Consider the following 24,366-nt stretch of genomic DNA (forward strand, 5'->3'; position numbering starts at 1 on the left):
ATGGTCGGAACTGTGCTTTAGGAAAGAGCCCCCCCCCGCCCCCCACCTCGCCCTGTCTGTGCAGAACACCGAGGCAGGAACGTGGGGGAGGAGGCTGCTGGAATAATCCTGGCTGGTCCACGGAGGCAAACAGTGGCGGTTGGAGGGAAGGGTCAAGGGTGAGAGGAGTTAAGGAGGTGGAATGAGCAGGATTTGGAGGGCGAGGAGCCTGGAGGGAAGGGGGTATCAAGGACGGCGCCCGGGTTTGTCGTTAGGCAACGGGGAGGCGGTGGTCCATAAGGAAGGTGGTCAGATGCGTTGAGTTGGACATGCCTGTGGGATTTCCATGTGTTCAGAAGGGAAGTGAGAGTTCTGGGCTGGAGATTAGGGGCCCATGGTGACAGATGATGACTGATGCCACCTAGGCAGTGCCTAGGGAAGGAGTGCAGGGAGAGGAGGAAGCCGACGCCAGGACCAGGACACAGGGAACACCAACATTCAAAGGGCATGCAGAGGAAGAAGGGTCAGCAAAATGGAGCAAGAAGGTGAGGGGCGAGGGGGAAAACCAGGAGAGCAGTGACTCAGAAGGCAAAGGCACAGAGTGTTTCTAGAAGGCCAGGGAGCCCCCAGGGTTAGGTGTCACAGAAGAGCACCCTTTGGGACCAGCAATGAGGGCCTGCTGGTTGGGGTCGGGGCCAGGGCAGGGGAGGAGCCAGGCTGCAGAGGCTAAAGGAAAAGCCGCAGGGGAGGTAGAAGCAATGAGTGCGGTGCAGGAGTTCACATGAACTGAGGCCAGCAGAAGGGGGTTTGGGGTGAGGGGGTGTGTGTGTGTGTGTGTGTGTGTGTGTGTGTGTGTGTGTGTGTGTGTGTGTGTGTGTGTGTGTGTGTGTGTGTTCTAAGTGGGAAATGGCTGAGCCCTCAACAGGTCTAGAAAAGGAGCAGGGAAGGCCTAGGGCAGCCTGTCTCTGGGTCTGGGCCTGCCTCCATCGCCCCCTCCCCCTCCTCCTGCCTGCCCTCCAAGGGCCTCCCACTTTGCTGTCCCCCTGCCAAGGTACACACCAGCCCCACCACTCCTCAGTGGGGCCTCTCACCCTTGCCCACCTGCAGAGCCTGGGCCCATTCTTGTTCTACCCCTCAGACTGGGGAGGTTGCAAGAGGTCTTTGGCTCTGGCCTCCTGGCCTGAGCTAGCCTGGAGGAACCACGGTGGGGTGGGGGGGCGGGCTGGGGCACTCCCCTAAGAAGGGGAGGGGACCAGTTGGCAAGGGGACCTAAGAGCACACTGACTGGGGTGGCGAACTGGGCCCTCCTCCAGAGCTGGTTTGAGACCCAGGCCCTTGATAGGGATCAGATGGGGGCGGTGAGTGTTTGGGGAGGAGGTGGGAGCTGAGGAGCAGGGCTTGAAAGTTGACAGCATGGACTCCGGAATTAGACTGACGGGGGTCCAAATCCGAACGCCCCCTTCCCCAGCTGCATGCCCTGAAGCAAGTTACCTAACCTCTGGTGCTCAGTTTCCTCATCTGAAAAGCTCACAGTCTAGTTGTGAGGATTAAACCCCTCAATCCACGGACAGCACTTAGCTCTGAGTGTGAGCTGTTCGTAGAGAGGAGAGGGGCACTCAGGGAAGGGGAAGCAGGCAAGTGGGGGGTGCGCTGTGCTGGGGAAGGGGTCCTATGGGCTTCATGCACACAGCTACTGACATACACTCAGCCAATGCCCTACAAGATCCCACCCCTGATTCTCCTGACTCACTCCTTGAACATTCCTGACGCCCCGGGGCCTGGTTCTCTGTGGCACACACGGTCCCCACCCCCTCTCTTCTTCTTCTGCCCTACAACGGGAAAGAGTTCAGCTCCTTCATTCAGCCCACCCGAGAGCCCCAGTCCAGGCCCTGTCCCGTTGACCTGGAGCCCTGGTGTTTCTCGGACTCTCCAGGTGGGCCTCAGCTGCCCATCCCCCAACAGGGGCTGAGATAGCCTTGCCATGACCTTGCCACAGCTGCCTCCTCGCCCACCAGCTCTTTGCATAGCACACTTCAAGACAGGAAATGAGTGTCCTAGAGCCAGATGTCTGCAGACTCTCCCATCAAGGCTCCCCTCTGGGCTAGGCCATCCCACTTGCCAGGGGCTTCCACCTTTGGTTTGTTTCTGGTGGTGTCCAGATATCAGTGGGTCAGCTCTGCCAGTGGTCACCTGCTGTGTGGCCTTGAACAAGTTATTGGCCCTCTCTGGGCTTCAGCTCCCTCAGCCACAAGAATCAGAGGCTGGCAGAGAGGATTCAAGGACTATTCTAGGACACCTGGCTGGCTCAGTCAGTAGAACGTGTGACTCTTGATCTTGGGGTCATGAGTTCGAGTCCCAAATTGGACATAGACATTACTTAAATTTTTTTTAATTTTATTATTAAAAAAAAAATTTTTTTTCTTAAATTTTAAAAAGGACTGTTCTAGACCTGAGCAGGGGTATCAAATGGGGTGGGTGTTTACAACGAACCAGACGAGGCATGTGACCTGCTTAGCGCAGCCCCTGGCAGAGCCAATACTGGCGCCCGCCCGGTGGTTCAGAGCATGGGCTGAGAAGTCAAGCAGACCTGGGTTTGGATCCCAGTTCTGCTTCTCTGTGACTGTGGGCAAGTGACCTCATTTCTCCAAACCTCAAATTCCTCCTCTTTAAAGAGGGATAATGACAGTCCCGAATGATAAAGGCTAACTCTCACAGACTCCTCCTCCCTGCCGGGCACCATTAGGAGTGCTTTATGTGGATTAACTCACTTAATCCTCCCAAACCCTTTGAGATTGGTATGAGCACAGTCCCCACTTTGTAGATGGGAAAACTGAGGCACAGACGGGTTAACTGACTCACCCATAATGACATAGCTGGGAAGGGGGCAAGCTGGAGTTGATTCCAGGCAGACTGGCCCCGTCTACCCACTGTGCCACAGGGCCTCTTGGAAGAGAGTTCATATAAAGTCTACACCAGCCCGGCGCATAGAAGTGACTCAATTAATGTGCATAATCTTTTTTGCCGTTACCATAATTCTCCCATTCATTCTAAATTTCTATCTTGATCTGCCAATAAGAAAACTAGGCTCCAACCACCCCAGGTTGGAGCCTGGGGAGGGCCTGGATGGAACCTTCCTCTTGCCACCATCCCATCTGTCTGGCAAGCTGAGGAGGGGGGAGGGATGTTTGCACAGATGTGTGGCCCAGGGTGTGCAGATAGTCTGGGGAGGGGTGTAGTGCTGGTAATTCCTGCTCTACCAGGGCCTTGGAGATTCTGCATTCCCCCCCACCACCCCATCCCCACCTCCCACTTCCACATCTGCCGGAGGACTGACTCCTGGTTCTACAATTCCTGGGAAGTCCTTCCCTCTGTCTTGCCCTCCTTCCTTCCTTTTCAGTTGCCAGAGGCCTCTCCTACAGGACTAGAGAAATACAGACCCTCTTGCAACCCCCACAACCCCCCTCACTTTCACCCCAGGGGATCGCTCAGCCCCATCCTCAAAAATCCCAGTAATGCTGGGGAAATTAAAGTTACCTTAAATGTTCTAATCTTATAACAATTTTGCTTCAATCAACATCTAAATGTGACCACATGTGCCCAGACCACCCAGCTCCCTGGTTGGTGGGTTGGTGGGGGGGGGGGGGCGGTGAGCTCCTGAAGGGATGGAGGGCCACTGTTAGGCATGGCCTGGTTCTGGAAAGGTTCCCTGGGGAGGAGGTCTGCAGGTCTCTGGACCCTCCCTCTGCTTTCTCCTGGCCTGCCCTCCCTTCCTCACCTCCTCGCAGGCAGCCTGGGAAGCATGGCAGACCATGGTTGGAGTCTGCTTCTACTCTCTCCAGGACATCTGGGCTTGGGGACAGCTGGGGACTCAGGCAAATGGAGGCCAGGCCTGGCTTCGTGGGCATGCCTGCCTGTGCAGTCACACAGAGCTCCCTGTTCAGATAAGCTTGGTTTACTGCTCTGCTGGTCATCTTGAAATTCATAATTTTGAACAAGGGGCTCTATATTTTCATTTTGCACTGAGCCCCATAAATGGTATAGCGGGTCCCGGTGGAGGCCCACACACCCCTCTCTCTGTGGGCCCTCCTGGCTTCTTCCTCACACTCAGTCAACACGCCATCAATAAACATTTTCTGAGCACCTACGTTGCGCTGAAAAGTAGTGCTGGATGCTTGGGGATAACAGTGATGAACACCCCAGACACAGCCCCGAGTTCACAAAATTACTCTCTGCACACACTCAGCCCCTCGGATATCCACACACAGTAGTTTTACAAGACAATTCTGTAGCGAAAATCAGGTGAATCATAACGGCCAATTAGGGAACATGCAGAATATGCCAGGAAATTTACACACTGCATCTTGTTTCATCCTCAAAACAGTCTGTAATGTGGGCATTATTATAATCCCCATTTTGACCCAGATGAAAAACTGATGCTTGGAGTTCAAATCCTTTGCTCAGTGTTTTGTAACCAGGAAGTAGTGGGGCCAGGACTTGCCTTTGTCTCTCGTTTTCAGCCTCGTCTCTCCTCCCTGCCACCATCTCCCTGTCCACTTGTCCGGTCCCCAGCCCCCAGCACAGGGCTCCATTTCTGTTAAATGAAAGAGTTTACATACAGACACGCTCCCCAAGGAACACAAGGAAACAGACGCACACTAAAACCCAAACACTTACACATGTAACACACACCGTAGAGCTTGGTGTCTGATACTGGACTATTCGGGTTTGTGTCCTGAATCTACTATGCCCTAGCTGTGTACCTCAGTCTTCCCATCTTCAGAATGGGCACAGGGATAGGGTCGTTGTGAAGGCGAAAGGAAAAATACACATGAAGCACTTAGACCAGCCCTGACTGGCACCTAGTCACTCTTCAGTAAATACTAGCTGTTGCTATGAACAACATTTGTTATCCACACTCACACACTCACACTCTCATGCCACCACATCGTCCTCCCAGCCTCCTCAGCCTGGCTCGGTCCTAGATGTCTCCATAGCTGACAGTCCAGGCCCCCAGAGCCAGGAGGGAAGAGCAGCGGCTTCTCCGGGCATCCTCTGGGGCTCTAACTGGACTGGCCCATGCGTGTCGTGCAGAGTGAAGGTGTTGCTCCTCAGCAGCTCTGGGTCCATCAGAGAAGGCTTCCTGGAGGAGGCCTCTGCCCAAGCCAGTTAAGCGAGCCAGACGAAGTAAGATGGTATTGCCCTATGCCTTGGTTCCTTCCATTGTCCTTCACAACACCCACCCTCTAACTTCATCTGCAGCGCCCTCTCTCCACCCCCTTCCCCACAGTCGAAACTTTCCTCTCCTCCTGCCAGAAGCGTAGATTGCCCCCAGGAATGCGCTGCGTCCCACAGCTCCCCTGGCAGTGGCCCTCGGCTGTCCTAGGGTCAGGCCTGGCGCTACATCAAAGGCTGGGGATCGGTAACAGCGAGGCTCCTCGCCTGCCACCGCACCCCCCCTCCACCGGCCCTTTGGCTTCCAGGGAACAGCACATGGTAGCACTTAAGCTCCGAGAGAACCAGAGAACGGGAGGATGCTTTTCCTGCACCACCACCCCCAACCGTCCACAATGAACTACTTGTTAGGAGACTATTTTAATTTTACTTAATGCAATTTCTGTTGCCACCTCCTTCTCTGGATGCCCAGTACAAATATAGGGGAGGCCAATCCGCCAGGGGAATGTTATTGGTGGGGGTGTAAGGGAGGGGAACAGTGCTGGTGCTCTGGTCTCCACTCAGGAAGTAAGGGGGTTGACGAGGGGAGGGCTCAGCGCTAGCTTGTACAACAGAGGCCAGCACGAGAGGCTGGAGTAGGCACAGGGGCCGCACACTTCTTTGCCAAAGTGCTCTTCCCCATGCCCTGGGTTCAGTAGGCAGGCCCTCAGCCTCACAGCACGCAAGCTTTACTGTCAGATCCTATGGGAGTGGCTAGAAGAGAAGGGGGTGCTTCCGGGTTCTGACCGGCCTCTGGGAGTTGTTCATCAGGTGCATCTCCTAGCAAATCATGGAAACCAGGGGTCCAACCGTCACTCTGGGACAGCAGAGTGGTGATCTGGAGACCCCTGGTGGCCAAAGGCTGCAGAGCAAGGCCTTTCCTTGGGGCTCTGCTGGGCCTGTGCCAGGCCCAAAGGCCACCAGCCCAGACTCCTCCAGCCCCAGAACGCCACCTCAACCAGGCTGCTGACCTCATTATTCAGCCCCTCCTATAAAGCCAGCAAACCTGCCCCATCTTGTTTGGAGGGTGTGCCAGTACATCATGGAGAATGTGGAATGGCCTAGCCTGGAGGAGGCTGTCTGAGCCTCAGAGTCACCGTAAAAGTAGAAGGCTATATAATCCACAATGAATTCATTCTGGGGCGGGGGGAGGGGGGGCCGAAGTTAGGTTGCTGGGACTTGTATGTTCGGCTCATTCGGGAGAGATGATGAGGTGATGCTCTAAGCAGCTCCACAGTCCTCAGCCCCTCCCTTCCCTCAGTCTCTGGGTGCACATCACACAATTGTGGGGCTGTCACTGGGAAAAATCACTAAGGGGGCTTTGTTTCCACAGCTTGCCGACTCTGTAACGCTGCCTGTGTTTAACTCTGGGAAAGGAAATATCTAAAACCTCATAGCATGCAAACGGCTGCTGGAAAGTAGGTGTGGTACTAGAGGAGGAAGGGTGAGAGCCCCCCCCGGAGAAGGAAAGGGTGGTGCTGCTCCCCTTTCTTGGCATACCCCAGATACCACACAGTGTTTCCACATCTGGGCCCCAGCATCCGTTCCCTTAGTTTCCTTCATTCAGTCATTTCTCTGGTGTGATTGGACCCAGCCCTATATTGGGTGCTAAGGATACAGTTGACCTGCCCTGGGGCCCCCAATTGTACCTGGAGCGGGAGGTAAAAACGCTCAGAGGACAGGATCCCAGTGGGAGCTTCCCTATATTTGGGAACGCAAAAGTGACCTCCACCTCCCCCCCTTTAGTGGCCTGACCCAGCTGGAAGAGGCAAATCACGTGTAAACTGCCTCTGTTCAGGTGTCCCAGAACGCTGGTCCTCATCTATGCAACCAAGACACACTTCCTGCGCAGTGCACCTATAATGGCTCTCCTCATCTCAGGCCTGTGCCCTAACCTTGGGAAAAGCCTGGGGGCCCCATTCCCCGCCAATAACCTGAGTATCTGGACCTCAAGAGCCTAGGCTGTCTCCAAGAACAGTGCTACCAACATGGCCTGACAACCTCTGATCCCTCCCTTGAAAAGCTATCATAAGTTCTTTTTTTTTTTTTAAAGATTTTATTTATTTATTTTAGAGAGGAGAGAGAGTGAAAATGGGGAAAAGAGTAGAGGGAAAGGGACAAGCAGACCCTACACTGAGCACAGAGTCCCAACACAGGGCTCGATCTCACGACCCTGAGATCACAACCTGAGCCAAAATCAAGAGTCCAATGCTCAGGGCCCCTGGGTGGCTCAGTCGTTAAGCGTCTGCCTTCGGCTCAGGTCATGGTCCCAGGGTCCTGGGATCAAGTCCCACATCGGGCTCCCTGCTCAGCGGGAAGCCTGCTTCTCCCTCTCCCACTCCCCCTGCTTGTGTTCCCTCTCTCGCTGTCTCTGTCAAGTAAATAAAATCTTAAAAAAAAAAAAAAAAAGGAATCCAATGCTCAATCGACGGAACCACCCAGGCACCCAAAAAGCTATCCTAAATTCTGTAAGGCTGGGAGAGGGGGCTGCAGGACTGCCCTTCCTCCCCGACAGGGCTAACCAGGCATCATGGCTAAGAACATGGGCTTTGTGCACTAGATTCACCACCTAATGGCTGTATGACCTTGGGCAATTTACAGTCTCCCCTCTAAAAATGGAATTATTATAAATAAGGGAGTTATTGTGGATTAGGTAACGTAAAGTGCTAGTACAATGTCTGACAAGTGGTAAGCACTCAATAAATTGTACCCAACATTAGAGGTTTAACTTTGCTTTGACTTCATATCCCCCTGTAGACACTACCCTACTTCTTGGCTCTTTTGTTCCCTCTAAAGATTTATTCAGAGACAGAGAGAGTATGCATGTGCGTCTGAGCATGCAAGCAGGAGGAGAGGCAGAGGGAGGGAGAGAATCCTAAGCAGACTCCCCGCCAAGTTCGGAGCCCAACACCCCAGGCCAGATCTCACAACCCCAAGATTAGGACTTGAGCCGAAATCAAGAGCCAGAGCCTTAACTGACTGAACCACCCAGGCGCCCCCGTAGCTCTTCTTTACAGCAAAACTCTTCAAAAGAAAATTTCGGTACCCTTAATCCTCTTTTATTCTCTCAAACTTTTTCCAATCAGGCTTTCATTCCCATTATTCTTTCTCTAAGTAAACTCTACACCACACGTGGGGCTCCAACTCATGCCCCTGAGATTGAGTCGCACACTCTACTGACTGAGCCAGCCAGGCACGCCCCTCCCCATTCTTAACAAGGTCTTTCTAGCCATGCCTTCCTACTCAGTGGCCAAGAGCTCGAGATAGTCCATGTTAGGTATATCAGGGATAATGGTCAGCTTCTAGGCTTTGCTAGACAATAGACCCAAAAATGACTTTGAAGGGGTATTTGCACCCAGGTTTCCCAGACTCTCTGGTCTGTGGGGAGGAGCCATTCCTAGACCAGGTAAGTGTGAGGCAGGGCCTAGGAACTTAGTTGGTCTCCTCATTCCACTGCCATAAAATTCCAGAAAGAAAACAGGACATGATTAGGATTTCACTCAAGAATGTGTCTTTATTGAAGAATCTGTAAGAAAAAAGGATGGACCCTCTGTAAAAAGAGGTGATGTCGCCTCCAAACAGCAGGGAGGAACAAGACCTGGGTGGCTTCCCAGAAGTCAGGGTTCCCGGCACAACTCCCCCTTCTGGACAAGCGCTAGAGTGTGTCACACTACAACTAGCAATTCCTATCCACCCCTTCGAGCCTCCCCTCCCCCGCCCCACAACCCTAGATTCTCTACAGCCATTCACCAATGGCATTCCAAAGGCCCAGGAATAGATGTGTGAGACTTGCCTCTTAATGGGGTCAAAAAGGGTTTTGCTTTGGAAAATTCAAACAGGAATGTAAAATGGTTGAGCTCTTTCTAGTCCAACCAAAGACGACTGCATCCAACAACCCCTTTGAAGGGAAAAGGAGCAAAGAGTTTCCTTCCTGCATGGGCACACTTGTGGGGTAAGTGGACTGTATCACAGTCTGCTCTTTATTAGCATGGAGAATGGAAACAGAGTTAGAAGAATATGTAACAACCGTGTTAAAGAGTCATTGAGTTCTAAAGGGCAGAGGGAGCTCTGAGGCTTCGGATTCCAACAAGTGCTCCTGCTAGCTACCCTGAAGTCCTGGGGATGGTCACTCCTCTCCAGCTGGGAGATTGTCCTCAATCCGCCTGATGAACCTCATCCGGATTTCTGTCACACCGTCTCCTTTCAGGGTGTCCTGGACAAACTTGGCCTCCACAGCCATCTGGACCTGGGGGACAGTGGGAAAATGAAGGGGCAGCTGCCTAGCCACAGGCTCTGGGGAACCACAGGGGATGGGGCTGTAACTGACTCATCCACAGCAGTCCAAACGAGGGGGCTAGTTTCCCACAACGACGGGATGACCAGTTCCAATGCTCCTTTGCAGGAAGCAGTGGCCGCGACCCATAAGGACAGACTTAGCAAAGAACACCCACAAATGAGACTGTCACCAAATGAGCCAATCCAGGAATGGGTGTTCCTGGGCTTTGGGGGCTGACAGCACCACTCTCAGGGAGAGTCATCTTTGGATCCTACGCTCAGTAGCATCACATCTCAGGCAGCAGAGTGCTGAGGTGAGGCAAAGGCCTTTCTTTTCTCTCTCTCTTTCTCTCTCTCTCTCTCATTCATTCAAAAATTTATCAAGCCCCTACTATAGCTCAGGTGTCCCAGAAGGTAAAGAGCTGCACTCACCATCTCCAAGGCTCCCCGCAACACCCCACACAAGAGATTGGAATAAATAAGGGATGAGTGGTTATCAGGAAGTTCCACAAAGTCCACCAAGGGGTTATTTTCCAAAATGAGGGAGAATTCGTCACCAGCTGGGCTCCAATTGGTGATGCTTGGAGTGATGCCCAAGTACATCTTGAACGCCACCTGTCAGGAGACACACAACAGCACCATGGGGAAGAGCAGTGGGAGCCGCGCACCAGGGAAGATGATGGGACTGGTGAAGGAAAGTTAAGTGGCTCAGGAACAAAACTGTGGCCTCTGCAAAACACTGGGGCTTTAGGTATTCAGGGCAAAAAAGGAAAAACATCTATGCAAATTCCACACCCCTCTCCTTCAAGGCCTCATACAATTAGGCAACTTGCTGTCTACCTACACTTCTGACAGGGGTGGCTTCCCGGAGCCAGCACATGAGAGGCCACAGCCCACTGCCCTGTTCTCTGTCTGCGCTATCTTGAACCCTTCTTCTTGAAAGCAAATATGGTCACTGCGGCCAAATTACTCTGAAGACATCCTTCCCTCTATCCACTCTCCTACTTCCAAACCTTCACAAAGCTCTCTTCACTTCAGCCCTCTCTAGAATTTGGGCCAGCATGCTCTACAACAGAAAGACCCAACCTTTAGGTTACAGATGCCACAAAGCTAGAGGCATATTACCATTTATTATTAATTCTATAAAATGTAATGCTAATACTATTAATAGCGACCATTTACCACAAGCACACTATGTTAAGTGCATTCACTTTACCTGAATGCTCATGTTCATTATTTCATCTACTCCTTACAACCACCCTGTGAGGTAGCTCTTATTTTCTTCTTTTAAAGGTGAGGTAAGTGGTAATTAAAAAGGTTAAAATTAACTTACCCTTAACTAGTAAGTACTGGAGCCAGAATTTGAAGCCAGGTTTGTCTGAGTCCAAAGCCCATATTCGTAACCCCCATGCTACTCTATCTTCACAGTCGAGGAGATCTGGCTTTCATTTCAGTGGGGCTTTCAACCACACGGATGATCCCAACCACTCTTCCCTTTTCATGATCTGTGCTATTCCCAAACCATCAGGAAGGCTTCTTTGGCCCAGACAGCTGCCTAACTAGACTTTTGGAATACTAAGAGCCTCTCTAAGGGAGAGAGAGAGTGGTAAGCAGTGCCTCCCAGTGACATCCTTCAGCATAGCCAGGTGGCCCAGGATAATGACCTTGGCAATGACATCTGCGGTTTCCCGAAAGTCGTGGCACCTCCCAACATTTGACCGTGCCAAGAAATCTTCAATCAGTCGGACTCCAATGTTATAGCCCCTGGGAAGAAAATGAGAGAACAGACTATATCATGGGGTATGAATGTCTTATGTTATGTCCGAACATAAGGCTGCTAGTAGTAAAGGGAAAATGGGGGACAATCCTAAAACATCCCAAAAATGAGCTCAGTGGAAACTATGCCCAAAATGTTGGTTATAAGAGAGAACCCGGTGTTGGGCTCTAAAGGACCATGTAGAATGTGCACTAGGGAGCCCATTCTTGTCTCTCCTGCAGAGGAGCTTACTTACATTTTGTCCAGCTGTTTATTCACATCTTCATCATTTTCATAGTCCTTGCACAGCTGTGTGACCAGAGCCCCGTAGGTGAGGGTGAAGAGCTCAGAGCTCTAAAAGAGATTCAAAAGGCAATCAGGACGAAGAAGCACAAAAGAAAAAGTTTAGTAAGTCTGGGTCAGCCTCAGTGCAGCTGTCAGGATTCAAAGGAAGGTCATCTGTGTCTGGTGGGAAAGAACATCATTCCCTGTGGGGTGGCCAAGGAGCGTGCCCCCGCCCCCCGCAGGGTCAAGGTGGCCACTACAGAACAGGTTGTAAAAGGCACTTCACACATGGAGCAGTTACTCTTCCAACACATCAAGGTGGGTTTCTGCTAACCCAGGAACCCACCATAGCTGCCAAGCCTAAGCTTTGGTCACTAGAATTGGGGGGTGGGGGCAGCCATCCACTGGATACTATGAAAGACCTGAAGAAGACATTTACAGATTAGCTTCTGTACCTTAGCGGGTGAGACCCATGGCTTCTCCACATCTAAGAATGTCTGCAGTGTCAGGGCCCAGAGTTCAAGTGCACTCCCAGTGCCCCACCCAGGAGCATCAGAGGACCCACGGGCCTGGTCTATGGGGAGGAGAGGAAGTCCCAGAGTCCATTGCACTGATAACCCCCCTCTTAAGTCACCAGCATGAGGAAAAATAACGTTCCTCTTGACACAGAGCGAAAATGTTTCCAGGAAAGAGGTAACTCTGAAAGGAATCCAATCTTTTGTGTACCTGGAACATAATCCTGATCTGGACTGGTTTCTATTACAACCACAGTTAAAATCACAGAAACCCTTTCTCAGATAAAAACTCTTGGCACCTACCCACCAAGAAACAGAGGTGTGGAAGGTGACAGGATGAGTAATGCCAAGACTAAAGAATGAAAGCAGGAGGTGGGGGGGAAAGGCACTATCAGAGCTAAACAAAGTGAGAAACATGCTAACAGCACGTCTGGACCAATGGATTCAAAAGAAATAATCACTCAGCCACTCCCTTCTGAATGGAAGCTTGTCAAACTCGGAGCAGAGCACCTTTCTGTCTTCAAGTCTTCTAGAGAGCAAAGTCCAAGTAATGTTAAGGCCCAGGCTCTCAGCACATCAGTGCCCCTCATCTCATTCCCATGGCCTGGTGGCGAGGTCACCACAAGACTAGTGATGTGAGTGCCTTTTGCTTACACACTGCATTCTATTTTTTATCATCTCATTTTCCACCCCACAATAATTCTGTAAAGCAGAAAGGGCAGGAATTAATCTCATTTTAGAGATGAAGAAATGAGAGAATCATAATGATTAAGTAATCTGCCCAAGGACAAACAGCTAATTATTGACAAAAGTAATTTTGGGAAACAAAAAACAAGAGTTTCTAAGCCAATGTTCATTCTATCCACTGTTCCCCACAAGTGCAATATTAATAACCCCCCCACACCCCAAAACAGCAAAAGCTTAGCCGTACTAGGAAGTCAAAGAGAATGAGTTTCAGAATCAGGAAGCTGTTTGAACTCAACTAAAACAGTCAGATCAGGGTGTCTCCAAGAGACCATTTACCAAATATGGCAATTAAGGGAAGCTATTAAGGAGGACGATGATTTTTTAGTCAAGGGTTTGGCACTAGAATGGCTTGAACATGAATGGATGGAGACAATCCAGCAGTTACCAGTCTATAGCGTTGGCACCACTGCATTAAATCAGGAGAGCTTTCCTTCCATTATTAATGAGCCCTTGGACGGAGACTCCAATGGCCTCAGCCCACCATAATGCCAAGTAACATGCATACTGTGATGCTATCAAGCCCTTATAGATGCAGCAGCCCCCAGTGTACCAATAAGAAAAATCAAGGCTCTAGACAGATATATCCATGGTCACAGACTCAATATGCCTGGGATCTGGGAACAGGATTCCTGACCCTGGCTCTCCACACTCTCTTAATTTGCAAGTCTGTATCCATCTCTGATTATGAACCAAGCCTACTCGAAACAGGATGCAATGCAAATATTTAACTTAAAGGTCTTCATACTTTAAAAACAGGAATGGGGCTGTGGTATAGAAAAAGGCATTCATTCAATGTTTACTATGTTCCAGGGACCATCTAACAGGAGGAAAACAGATAATAAACAGATTATACACACACACACACACACACACACACACACACACACACAAAGAGAGGAGGGAGGAAGAGAGAGAGAGATCAGCTTTTTTTTTTTTTTAAGGTTTTATTTATTTGACAGAGAGAGACAAAGCAAGAGAGGGAACACAAGCAGGGGGAGAGGGAGAAGCAGGCTTCCCGCGGAGCAAGGAGCCCAATGCGGGGTTGGATCCCAGGACCCTGGGATCATGACCCGAGCCAAAGGCAGACGCTTAACGACTAAGCCACCCAGGCGCCTCGAGAGAGATCAGTTTTAAATAGGATAGTCACAGAAGGCCTAGTAAGGTGATATTTGTGCAAAGACTTGAAGGAAATAAGGAAAAGCCATGAAGATATCTGGGTGAAAAGATTCTAGGAAGCAAGTGTAAAGGCACTGATGTGGGAGTATGTCTGCCATGTTTGAGAAACAGCTAAGAAACCAGTGGGATTTGAGAGGAGTGAACAAAAGAGAAAACAGAAGAGGAAGGCAGAGAGGTTACTGCTGACCTAGGTTTTCAGTCCTTGTGACCCTTATAATAGGTTCCATGGGACCTTAAAGGTCAGCTAATTCAACCAATCCAATTTCTTCACTGAACATAATAACCACATTCTCCCTCCCAGAAGAAAACATGAATCTCTTCTGCAACATTTCTACTTTCAGGTACTTTAATTATGTTTAATAATTATGGCCATAAACATTTATAACACCTTCAGAATGCCTTCACAGTTTCTCATTGATCCTAATCACAACCATGAGAGGTTAGCAGAACAAACATCATTCATTCTTTTTACAGGTGACAGGTTAAGTAACTGAGGCTCAGTCTTCTTACAGTTGAGCACCACCTTGTAAAAAGTTATGTGATCTAAGCCATCACTTAGTATCTTGGATCAGTTTTTCTCCATGTGTGCAATGGTGACAACAGTATCTGCCTTAGAGAGTTACTGTAAGAGCCCACGGAGACAATGTTTGTACAGCACCTGCTGCCCCGCACCTACATTAGAAGTAGATATTTTTATTTTTATTTATTTGTTTGTTTGAAAGAGGGAAAGAGGGAGGGGCAGAGGGAGAGGGAGAGGATCTTAAGCAGGCTCCATGCCTAGCCTGGAGTCCAAAACTGGGCTCCATCTCACGACCCTGAGATCATGACCTAAGCTGAAATCGAGAGTCGGACGCTTAACAGACAGAGCCACCCAAGGGCCTCTGTTTTTATTTTTAAACTAGTTTTTAAAAACTAGTTTAAACCACTAGTTTGTGGTATCCAAGAGTACCCTGAACTAGGCTCAAGGAGGGAGATTTTGAATCAATATAAAGAACTCTGTAACAACTAATAAGGCATACAGAAAGAACACTGGGTTAGTAGCCAGAAAACCTGATTCTGAGTCTGGACCGCCACTTACTAGCTGTGAGATTTTAGGTAAGTCACTTTGCTTTGCATAATCTCAATCTCCTCACACAAAAATGGTAACAGTAAAATCTGTCATGCTGATTACAGGATTGTTGGGAGGATCCAGTGAGATAATGGACCGAAATGCTTTGTAGACCAACAAACCACAGGAGTGGTTTCATACTGGAACAGCTGATCTGATCTCTAAGTACTCCAGGCACAACCTGAGCAGGGCAAGTTAAGCCAAGCCCTACTTCAGGTGAGCTATGGCACTTGAGGGTTTTCAAAAGGCTTTTCAGTTAGTGCCCCAGACAAATAACAAATCTCCCTAAGGGGGCTGATTTTTGGAGCTAATGCTCCAAGAGTCACATTTACTATTTTTATCAACACAAGTGATTCAGTGTGACTGCCCCTAACAGCTGGGAGTGAAGGTCAGTGACAGGACCTTCACTCTCTCTTACCCTCCAGCCTCCTGTCATGGAGACTCTGAGTGCTGCTACCAAGGAGTAATTCACCTGAGCACTGGAGAATAGAACCGCTAGGGTTGGGTTACTAGTAACATGACACAAAATAAGGGGAGGTTTGATTGTTCATAGAATTCAGGAACCAAACACGACACAGACACATAAAGGCTAATATCTTTACTAACAAGGATGCTTGCTGGCTGGCTTTTACTGAGTGCCAACTACATTAAGTACACCATCACACTGCTAGCTTTTCATGCATTACCTCAATTAATTCTCAGAACAACCCCATGATACTATTACTACACTTTCTAATTTAAGATCTTTTATTATTTGTGTATGCGCGCGCAAGCGAGACAGAGAGAGAGAGAGTGAGGGAGTGTAGGAGCACAAGCAGGGGGAGCGGCAGGCAGAGGGAGAAGCAGGCTCCCCACCGAGCAAGGATCCTGATGTGGGACTCGATCCCAGGACAGTGGGATCATAACCTGAGCCCAAGGCAGATGCTTAACCCACCAACTGAGCCACCCAGGCATCCCTCTAACTTATTTTTTAAAGACAGTGAAACTGATGCTTACGACAATGAGGAAACTTGCCCAAGGTCACACAGCAAGTAAGCAGTTAAGCTGGGACTCCATGCCAGACAGTACTGTGTTGTATACTTTCCTGCCTCTCAGAATGTGCTTCTCAAGGTTACGGACTAGGACTGCATCTCTCACAGCACCTAGCACAGACCTATGCATAGAGTTAGGGCTCAGGAAAAGTTTGCCTGGTACATTGGCTATTTCTGTTCGCACAGACTAAAAGCAGGGGTCTAGTTCCTTGGGCATATTAATCATTTAAGTCTTGGAAGGTTTAAGTGGGAAGACAGCAATTAGCCTAAGGTAGGGCCAACTGGGAAAAGGGCTGCTAGAGGGGGAGACTTCCCGGGAGGAGAAGAACATGTCAAAACCAGGTGGCCATAAAGAGGATCATGTGACAAGTCCTAAGTAGGCGCCAGCAATAAGTGAATGAGAGGATGCACCAAACCTTCATGTCATTCATTCACTAAATATTGATTGCCTAGTGCCAAGCATCATTCTAGATGCTAGGAATAGAGCACTGAACAAAACAAATCCCTGTTCTGGTGGTTACATTCTCATGGGGGAGACTGAAAATAAACAAGTATGTAATTCGTAATGAAATAGTGCTATGAAGAAAAATGGAATAGAGTAAGAGGACAGAAAACTGTAGTCAGGGAAGGCCTCTCAGAGGAAGTGACATTTGCATAACTGAATGAAGTGGGGAGTAGCTAGATGAGGATTAGGGTTACTTATTGGAAAAAGGGATTTTTTTCCTTTTTTTTTTTTTTGGTTCTTCTTGTCTTGAAGTAGGGTCCATGCCCAATGTGGGGCTTGAACTCAAAACCCCTGAAAATCCCATGGACCCTGAGATTAAGAGTCCCATAATCTACTGACTGAGCCACCCAGGCGCCCCTGGGGGAAGGAAGTTCTAAGCAGAGACACCAGGAGTTGCAAAAGCCTTGAGATAAGAGTGTGCTGCTGTACCTCCCTAATTCTCCCACTCACCAAAGCTGAGTGAGCACTGGGGGTTCCTATTTAAAATAGTATTAAAGGGGCAGTCTGGGTGGCTCAGTCATTAAGCGTCTGCCTTCGGCTCAGGTCATGATCCCAGGGTCCTGGGATCAAGCCCCGCATCGGGCTCCCTGCTCGGCGGGAAGCCTGCTTCTCCCTCTCCCACTCCCCCTGCTTTTGTTCCCTCTCTCGCTGTCTCTCTGTCAAATAAATAAAATCCTTAAAAAATAAATAAATAAAATAGTATTAAAGATTTCAGGGGCACCTGGGCGCCTCAGTTGTTAAGCGTCTGCCTTTGGCTCAAGTCATGATCACAGGGTCCTGGGATCGAGCCCCGTATTGGGCTCCTACTCAGCGGGAAGCCTGCTTCTCCCTCTCCCACTCCCCCTGCTTGTGTTCCCTCTCTCGCGGTGTCTCTCTGTCAAATAAATAAATAAAATCTTAAAAAAAAAAAGATTTCAATAGGGATTTCAAGTAAAAAAAAAAAAAGACAAGAGTACGATATGAAAACTAAGCAGGAAGACCTCTTGTATCTGTTCATATCTTACAAAAAGGAGGAGGAAACAAACATCTGCCATGCCCCATACATTGTACACTGCTATCTCACTTAATTCTAAGTAGGCATTATTGTTTCCAATTTATAGATAAGAAAATTGAGGATCAATCAAGACAGAATTCCAACGATGTCCATGCTTTTCCCCCTACATGATACTGTTTCCTAGCAAAATAATACTTTTCTTCTTTGAAATTCTTGGTATTTCCTCCAAAACAGGAATTCTTTTTTAAAGATTTTATTTTTAAGTAATCTCTACACCCAATGTGGGGTTTGTACTCACAACTAGGAGATCAGAAGCTGCATGTTCCTCAGACTGAGCCAGCCAGGTGCCCCAAAACAGAAATTCTTAACCTGTGATCCATGGAGGATTTTCAGGGAGCCCACAAATCCCCCCCAAATGTAGGTAAGTGTCTGTGTATATGTTTGTCAACTTATTATTTCTGGGAAGATCCACAGGTATCAGCAGCTTCTCAAAAGGGGTCTGAGAGAAAAACAGGTAAGTACTACTCTGAAGTATTAGGGCCTCCTGCAGCCCATTTTTGGTGCTGTTCCTGGTGTAAGATGCCAAGGTGTGAGGGATGTATGATCACCCCTCTAGAACTGAGTGTCAACAAAGGGCCCCTGCTCTGCCTAACCAACCTGCAACCTTGGATTATTTAGTTTCTAAATCTGAAAACAAAGACAGACAGCATGGGCAATTCTGAAGGAGGTAAGAACATGGCAAAGAAAAGGAACACCTGCCAAGAGGTCTTAACTTGGAGAAAAACGTCATCGACCTTACTTTCCAGGCCCACGTGCCATCTACTGCCAACCCTTATGAGACTACATAGTGTCCCACTCTTCCCAGGACAAGAAAGGAGCCGCCCCCACTCACCAAGGGGCACCACTTACTGCCTACCCTGGCCCACCTCTCACTCCTCCAAGTACAAAGTTCCTTTCTGGCAAGACCAGTATCTGAGCATCTCTTGCAATGTCCAGAGCACAGCGTGAGAGACAATAGGGCCTAGCAGTCTGAAGCTTTACAGTTATAGAGACGTGTTAAAATCCTAACTCTTCCTAGCTGTAAATTTGGGCAAGTTATGTAACCTAACTGAGCTGTAAAACGGCGATAACATTATCCACCTGAGAGAGTTACTTAGCGGATTAAACGAGCTAAGGTACGTAAGGTCCTTGGCCCAGTGCCTAGCACACAGTAAGAGGACGACGGTGGTAGTTACTGTTACTACCGCCGTGGTCGCGGGTCCCGCACACAGCGGCTCTCAGGATCCGGGGGAGGGGTCTCTGAGCCGCTCCAGCGGCCCTCCAACCGGCCTCAGGCCTGGGACGCCCCCGGCGTGCTTCTCCCCTGCCGACCCACAGGCAGCCCCCTCCTCCTTCCTTCCCGCGGAAGCACCCTGCGCTCACGGGCGGCCCTTTTCCAACTGCGCCCCGCGCCGGGTCCCTTCCCCAGAACCCCTCCATTCCGCCCCGCCCGCCGAGGTCACGCGCTCCGAGTTACCATTTTCTTGCTCTCGGTGCCACGGTTCGCCTGCCTAGACATGGTGCCAGCCGCCCTACCCCGCCTCGCCACAGACCCTCTCGGCAACCCCTCCTGACACCTCTCGCCCCGGCCGCGGCCCCTCAGCCTTCGGGACTGACCGGCACCAACTCAACGCGCCTGCGCGGCCTGCCGCGGGGCACCACGGGACTCGTGGTCCGGGCCGACGAGGGTATTTCCCGCCCAATAGACGTCAGACTACAACACCCAATAGCCCCAGTGGCAGCACCGCTGGACTACAACTCCCAGAGTGCTTCGCGCGCGATTGGGTCTTAGAGCCTGGCTCCCCGCCAGGGCTGCCTTCTGGCCACTGGGTGGCGTCCGGAGCTTGCGGCAATCCTGTATCGTCCACACACTTCCCTCTCCTCCCGTCCCCTCACCCTCACAGATGCTCCGCAAATTCCTGTCTCAATGGGTTGGTCTTGGAAAGTCCCCCTTTCGAACTAGCTTCTTCCGCTGTTGCTGCAGTTCAGAGCCAGAGGCTCCCAGGAGGTCCCAGAAAACTAGCTATGGCTCATACACAGATCTGGCTTCTTGTTGCAAAAATATTTAATGACAACCTACTGTGTGCCAAGCATTTAACTAGGAGCTTTCTCTTCAAGTTGTCATCTGTCCCCAAACTCCAAAAGCAGCCAGTACCTGCATCCTACCACTGTGGCCTCATGATGGAATACCCAGTCTGTATGCTAAAATTCAGGTCACTTTGTTCCCCTCCCTCCCCAAGGACAACGACACTGCCTGGTCCCTGGAAAAGAAAGATCCCTAGAGTTGGTAACAGCCAGTCCTGGATTTTAAGCTCAGCTTTGCCATTTTAGTCAAGTTGCTGGATCTCTCCCAGTTGTTGTGAAGATTGGTCAGACAGGAGTGCAGAGCACTTGGGCACAAAGTAAATGCATATTCCCTTTCTTCCAGCCACTCTCTCAAAACAACCCAACAAACAAGTCCCAGAAATACCAGGGAAATGTGCTGGCCACACCGTCACCCATCGCCAAGGGGAAGTCCCTGACCATAGCTCTTTGGTTTCAGCTCCAGCCACCCCCTCTGGCTGGTCAATTGTGAGAGGGCTGGCCTGGGAGTCCCTGAGCACCCTCTCCTCACTTAAGCCTGGTAGCCTGACTCTGTAAGCAGCTGCATTCTAGCCCCTAGCCTTCACCATGACAACCAGCCTGCCCAGACGTGAGCCAGCCAGGCTGGGGAAGACTGGGGGGCCCAGGCTGCTCCAGCTAAAAGCCAGTTCCCAAGATTACCCCAGTGTCTCCCTCAGGGTGCAGGACCAGTCATTATTATACCCTTCTCCCTGCGACACAGACATTCTGGGCCTCCCTGGAGGCAGTGACTTTTGACTCCCCCCTCCTGTGTCAGTGCTTTGGCTGAGAGTTCTGGGAAGGAACAGGAGGGTCCGCAGGGGCGGCAGTGGAAGTGGGGGTGAAGCCAGGGTCGGCTAGGCCCCCAGAGGCCAGCATGGCCAGGGAAGGACCTCCTGCATTCCCAGGAGAGAGGACAGCTGAGGTGAAAGCTGCAGTTGGCTGGCCTGTCTGTTGGTCTGGGCTCCTCCCTGCTGGCTGCCCTTGGCTGCCCACAGAAGCCTGAGTCACAGTCACGGCCAGCCGCCCGACCCCACCCAGCCTCCTGTCAGGCTGGGTGGTTCTGGAGAAGCTAGAGGTGGAGCCTCTCCCTGCCTATCTTAGGACCTCTGAGATTCTTCCTCTGTCTGCCTATGATTGTTCCTTTTGGAGTCTTTTTCGTTGGGACTCCTCCTTGTGTCACAAGTCGTGAATTAAGGATGGGGGTGGGGTCCATTTCAAGCTGATTTATAGGGTCTCCTCCTTGCTCGGATGGGAACCTAAACCTCCTTGGACAGCTGCTTCAAGAGTTCTCAGTACCGCTCCCATCATTCCCAAATCCCAGTCCCTTTCCATCACTGCTCAGGGCCAGGACATTAGGAACGCTAGGCGCCTCCTCCTCACCCTCGTTTCCTTCTCCCTAGAAAAAACTAGGGCAGGGACAGTTTCCCATTCCTAGCAGGGGCTCCAGACAAAGACCCTCCCAGAAATCCAAAGCGTTGAGCCTATTTGATCCTGGATCTGAGTTCCTCCCCCTTCCAATCTGTCCCTGTTCCTTCCCCTCCCCAAGCGGGAGGGAGGGAAGCCTTGTTTGCAGCTGGTGTCACCACCGCCCTTGAGGACATTCTCCACCCTCAGCTCCAGGGAGTGGGCTTGGAGGACTCCCCAGGAGAGGGGTATGGGTTAGAGACCCATTCACAGTGCAGTGCCTTAGGGGTGGGGTAGGAGTGAGAGTCTGGTGTCTGTTCTGTCTGCTGCCCCCACTATGAGGCCCCTCCCACTTCCTACTTTGTGAGTGTGGAGGCAGCCTCCAGGGCCTTGGTCCTGATTCATCTCTCTGATCTCTGTGTCAATCTCCCAGTGATTTCCTTCACCCCTCCATCAGGTTCATCCTGGACACTGCCCCACCAAACCTAGGAGGTTGTAAATGCTCTCGCTCCTGCCCTCCCCCTAGGGGGATCGGAAAGGGGACATATTTCTGATCCTCTGTTCAGCGACCTGCCCCCTAGCCCCAGCCCAGCCTCGTGGTGAGAGGAACAGCTCATTCATGATTGTTTCCGAGGAGGAGGGGACTGCCCTGGGCGGTAGGGGAGGCACAGGGGAGCTGACAGAGTTCCCTGCCTTTCACCAAAGAGGGCAGGGCATCCTGTTGGGGCTTTCAGTCCCTGATGTTGCAAGTGCCTCATTTGCTCCTTTTCTGGGATGTCTAATATTCGGGGGGCGGGGGCGGTGAGGCTCCCAGACACTGTCACCCAGCCTTAAACTCAGAGAGACACACACTCCAAATCTTCTCAGTTGCTAGGGCCTGGGATCTGCCAGGGATCCTGGCCAGTCCGGGGTAAATGGAGAGGAACTGACTCCATCCTCTCCATCTGATGGTTTCAACTTAATCACAGGACACTGGCGTTCTCCTGGCTCCCCCTCAGCCATCCTCCCAAGACTCACTCTGGACCCCTTAGCTGTACAGGAGGCCTGGGGCTGGCCAGGAGGACTGCCCATCAAGTTGGCTAACTCCCAGATGTCTTGTTGTCTCCACCACTAGCATCTTGTAAAAGGGGGTATAGGTGCCTCCACCTACAGTCTAGGGAAGAGTTCCTCTGTGTTGGTACTGTTGACGTTTTGGGCCTAATGATTCTTTGCTCTGAGCATTGTAGGATGTTAAACGGCATCCCTGATGTCTAAGTACTAGATGCCAGTGATACCCCCAGTTCTGACAACCAAAAGTGCCCTTAAACATTGCCAAATGACCTCTGTGGGGCAAAATTGCCTCTCTGGTTGAGAACCACTGACATAGGCTAACACCACACACTGTCTCTTTGCAATGATCCTTCAAAGTCAATCTCAGATCACTAGACACAATAGAGAATTTCCAGTTCTAAAGCACTGCTCACCCCTCCCCTTGCAAAAAACCTCCCACGACTCCCCATGATCAGTATCATGTAGATCATGATGTCAATTGGCATTCAAATCCTCCTATATAGACCATCCCTGGCTATCTTTTCATCTTTAGCTCCCATTGATTTCCCCCTCCACTACTGTTGAGGTCCAGCCAAGGAAGGGATCTCACTGTTCCCGCCCAGGGTCTTCATCCTTGTAGTCATCTCAAGTTCACTGAAGAAGAACTATCCCAGAGGGCTCCCCGCCCCCCACCCCTGTTAGGTTCTGTTCATGAATTCTGAGTCTACTCACTGCCTGGCTCAGGGTAGGCCTGTTCACATCTGGAAGATGCAGGCCCTGAGGACTCTGACCTCACAAAGCACAGTCCTGGACTCCATCATCCACATGGTCCCCTCACCCTGCAGGTGGGACGGCTGACGACAAAGATGGGGGCTCTGCTCCTCCTCCTAATCTGCTTTTATCCTTAAAGCTCCATCATCATCACCATCATCATCATATTTATTACATACTTCCTACCTATATGCCAGGCTCTGTGCTAAGCACTTCATCTGCATTGCCTTATTTAACCTTTAATGACCCCATGACACCTCACGGTACTATCATTTTCCTGATTGTATCAGTGAGCAAACTGTGTTTCAAAAAAGTTAAGATACTAGCTTAAGGTCAGCCGCTCCATTTGCAGGCTTTCCATCATCATCATTTTCTAATGATTCGGGGCTAGAGGCAGCACTATTCCCTCCCGGGGGGCCCTTCCAAGAGAGTTCAGGCCCCCCAGCTACTCACTCCTCCTAGGACAGGCTGCTCCCAGGTCACCTGAGACCCAGACCCTTTTGTTCCCCACCCTTCCCCTTGAAATGGCTGCTTTCTGAAGCTGTTCAAAGAAGACACTAGCAAGAAAGAGGGGCAGGAGGCTAGCATCTCACGGGGCCTAATCTCCCGACAATGGAGAACCAGAGAACTGACCTTCTAGAGGTCAGGACAAAGGGCAGAGAGGGGGTGGCAGGGTCCAGCTGTGCCTCCTCTTTCCTCCCCTCTGTCAATCCCTGCAGCACCATCATCGATCCACCTTCCCAGCAAGCTCCCCCCCAGTCCCCCACCCCCCCACCCCCCGCAGGCTGGCCAGACTTGGCTTCAGGCCCCACCTCCGCTGGCACTAACAAGGGGACCCACCTCGAAGAGCTGGGAAGCAGGACTACGGGGAGGGGAGTCAGAAGGGGCTCACTCCCTCCTTGACAGGCCACAGGAGAGAAAATCCTTCCGGGGAGATTGCAAGGGGGGGTGGGGGAGGGTCGGGACCAGGACCACCCAGTTTGGAGCTGGGAGGGACCCAGCAGATTAGAGACCTGGGTAAGGCATTGGTGCGGGCCTGTAATTACCCCGGAGGAGCAGGGAAGACACCAACCAAAGGATGCTGGAGGAAGGGCAGCAGCAAGGCTCCTGGCCTCTCCCCATCCCAGCCATCACCAGGGGAGAGAAAGCAGAGCCGTTTTAGGGGTCTCCTTGGGACCCTCCTTCAGGCCTCTCGACATCTCCCGATCGGATTTAGTTTGACGTGGGACTGGGAGAGAATTTGGATTTGAGGCTACCGCCAAGGCGCCAGAGCCGGAGCCCCCAAGTTCCAGGTTGGGATTGGGGGCTCCCAGCCCCGCTCCCTTCGACTCCCCCCAGTCCAAGCGGCGGGTGAGTCACCAGAGCGCTCCCTACATAGTCTTCTCGCGCTGTGGCGCGTACCAACGCGCGGCCGCAGGGGGAGGCGGCGGGACGGGCG

At 51.0% G+C, this 24,366-nt stretch overlaps 1 protein-coding gene across 2 annotated transcripts; it reads right to left on the reverse strand.

The window, feature by feature from the left end:
- Positions 1–8,678: 8,678 nt before the first annotated feature.
- On the reverse strand, positions 8,679–22,908 carry TRAPPC3 (trafficking protein particle complex 3). 2 transcript variants are annotated; one of them, XM_027582455.1, is made up of 5 exons: positions 22,890–22,908; positions 11,478–11,575; positions 11,130–11,229; positions 9,898–10,080; positions 8,679–9,436 (listed from the first exon to the last, which is right to left on the reverse strand). In XM_027582455.1, coding segments are annotated over exons 2-5 (405 nt in total). In that variant the 5' UTR covers positions 11,480–11,575; positions 22,890–22,908; the 3' UTR covers positions 8,679–9,316. The 2 variants fall into 2 exon arrangements, with proteins under 2 accessions (XP_027438256.1, XP_027438246.1); XM_027582445.2 differs by lacking the exon at positions 22,890–22,908 and adding an exon at positions 19,099–19,257.
- Positions 22,909–24,366: the final 1,458 nt, after the last annotated feature.

Source organism: Zalophus californianus, chromosome 4 (assembly GCF_009762305.2).
Source record: "Zalophus californianus isolate mZalCal1 chromosome 4, mZalCal1.pri.v2, whole genome shotgun sequence".
NCBI classification, from domain to species: domain Eukaryota; kingdom Metazoa; phylum Chordata; class Mammalia; order Carnivora; family Otariidae; genus Zalophus; species Zalophus californianus.

Excerpts from the sequence above, each read along its gene's own strand:
- TRAPPC3 (XM_027582445.2), bottom strand. The coding sequence starts at position 19,140 with ATGTCTAGGCAGGCGAACCGTGGCACCGAGAGCAAGAAAATG. Across the intron at positions 11,576-19,098 it reads GCACCGAGAGCAAGAAAATG|AGCTCTGAGCTCTTCACCCT; the intron begins GTAACTCGGAGC and ends AATCTCTTTTAG. Across the intron at positions 10,081-11,129 it reads CCGCAGATGTCATTGCCAAG|GTGGCGTTCAAGATGTACTT; the intron begins GTCATTATCCTG and ends GTCTCCTGACAG.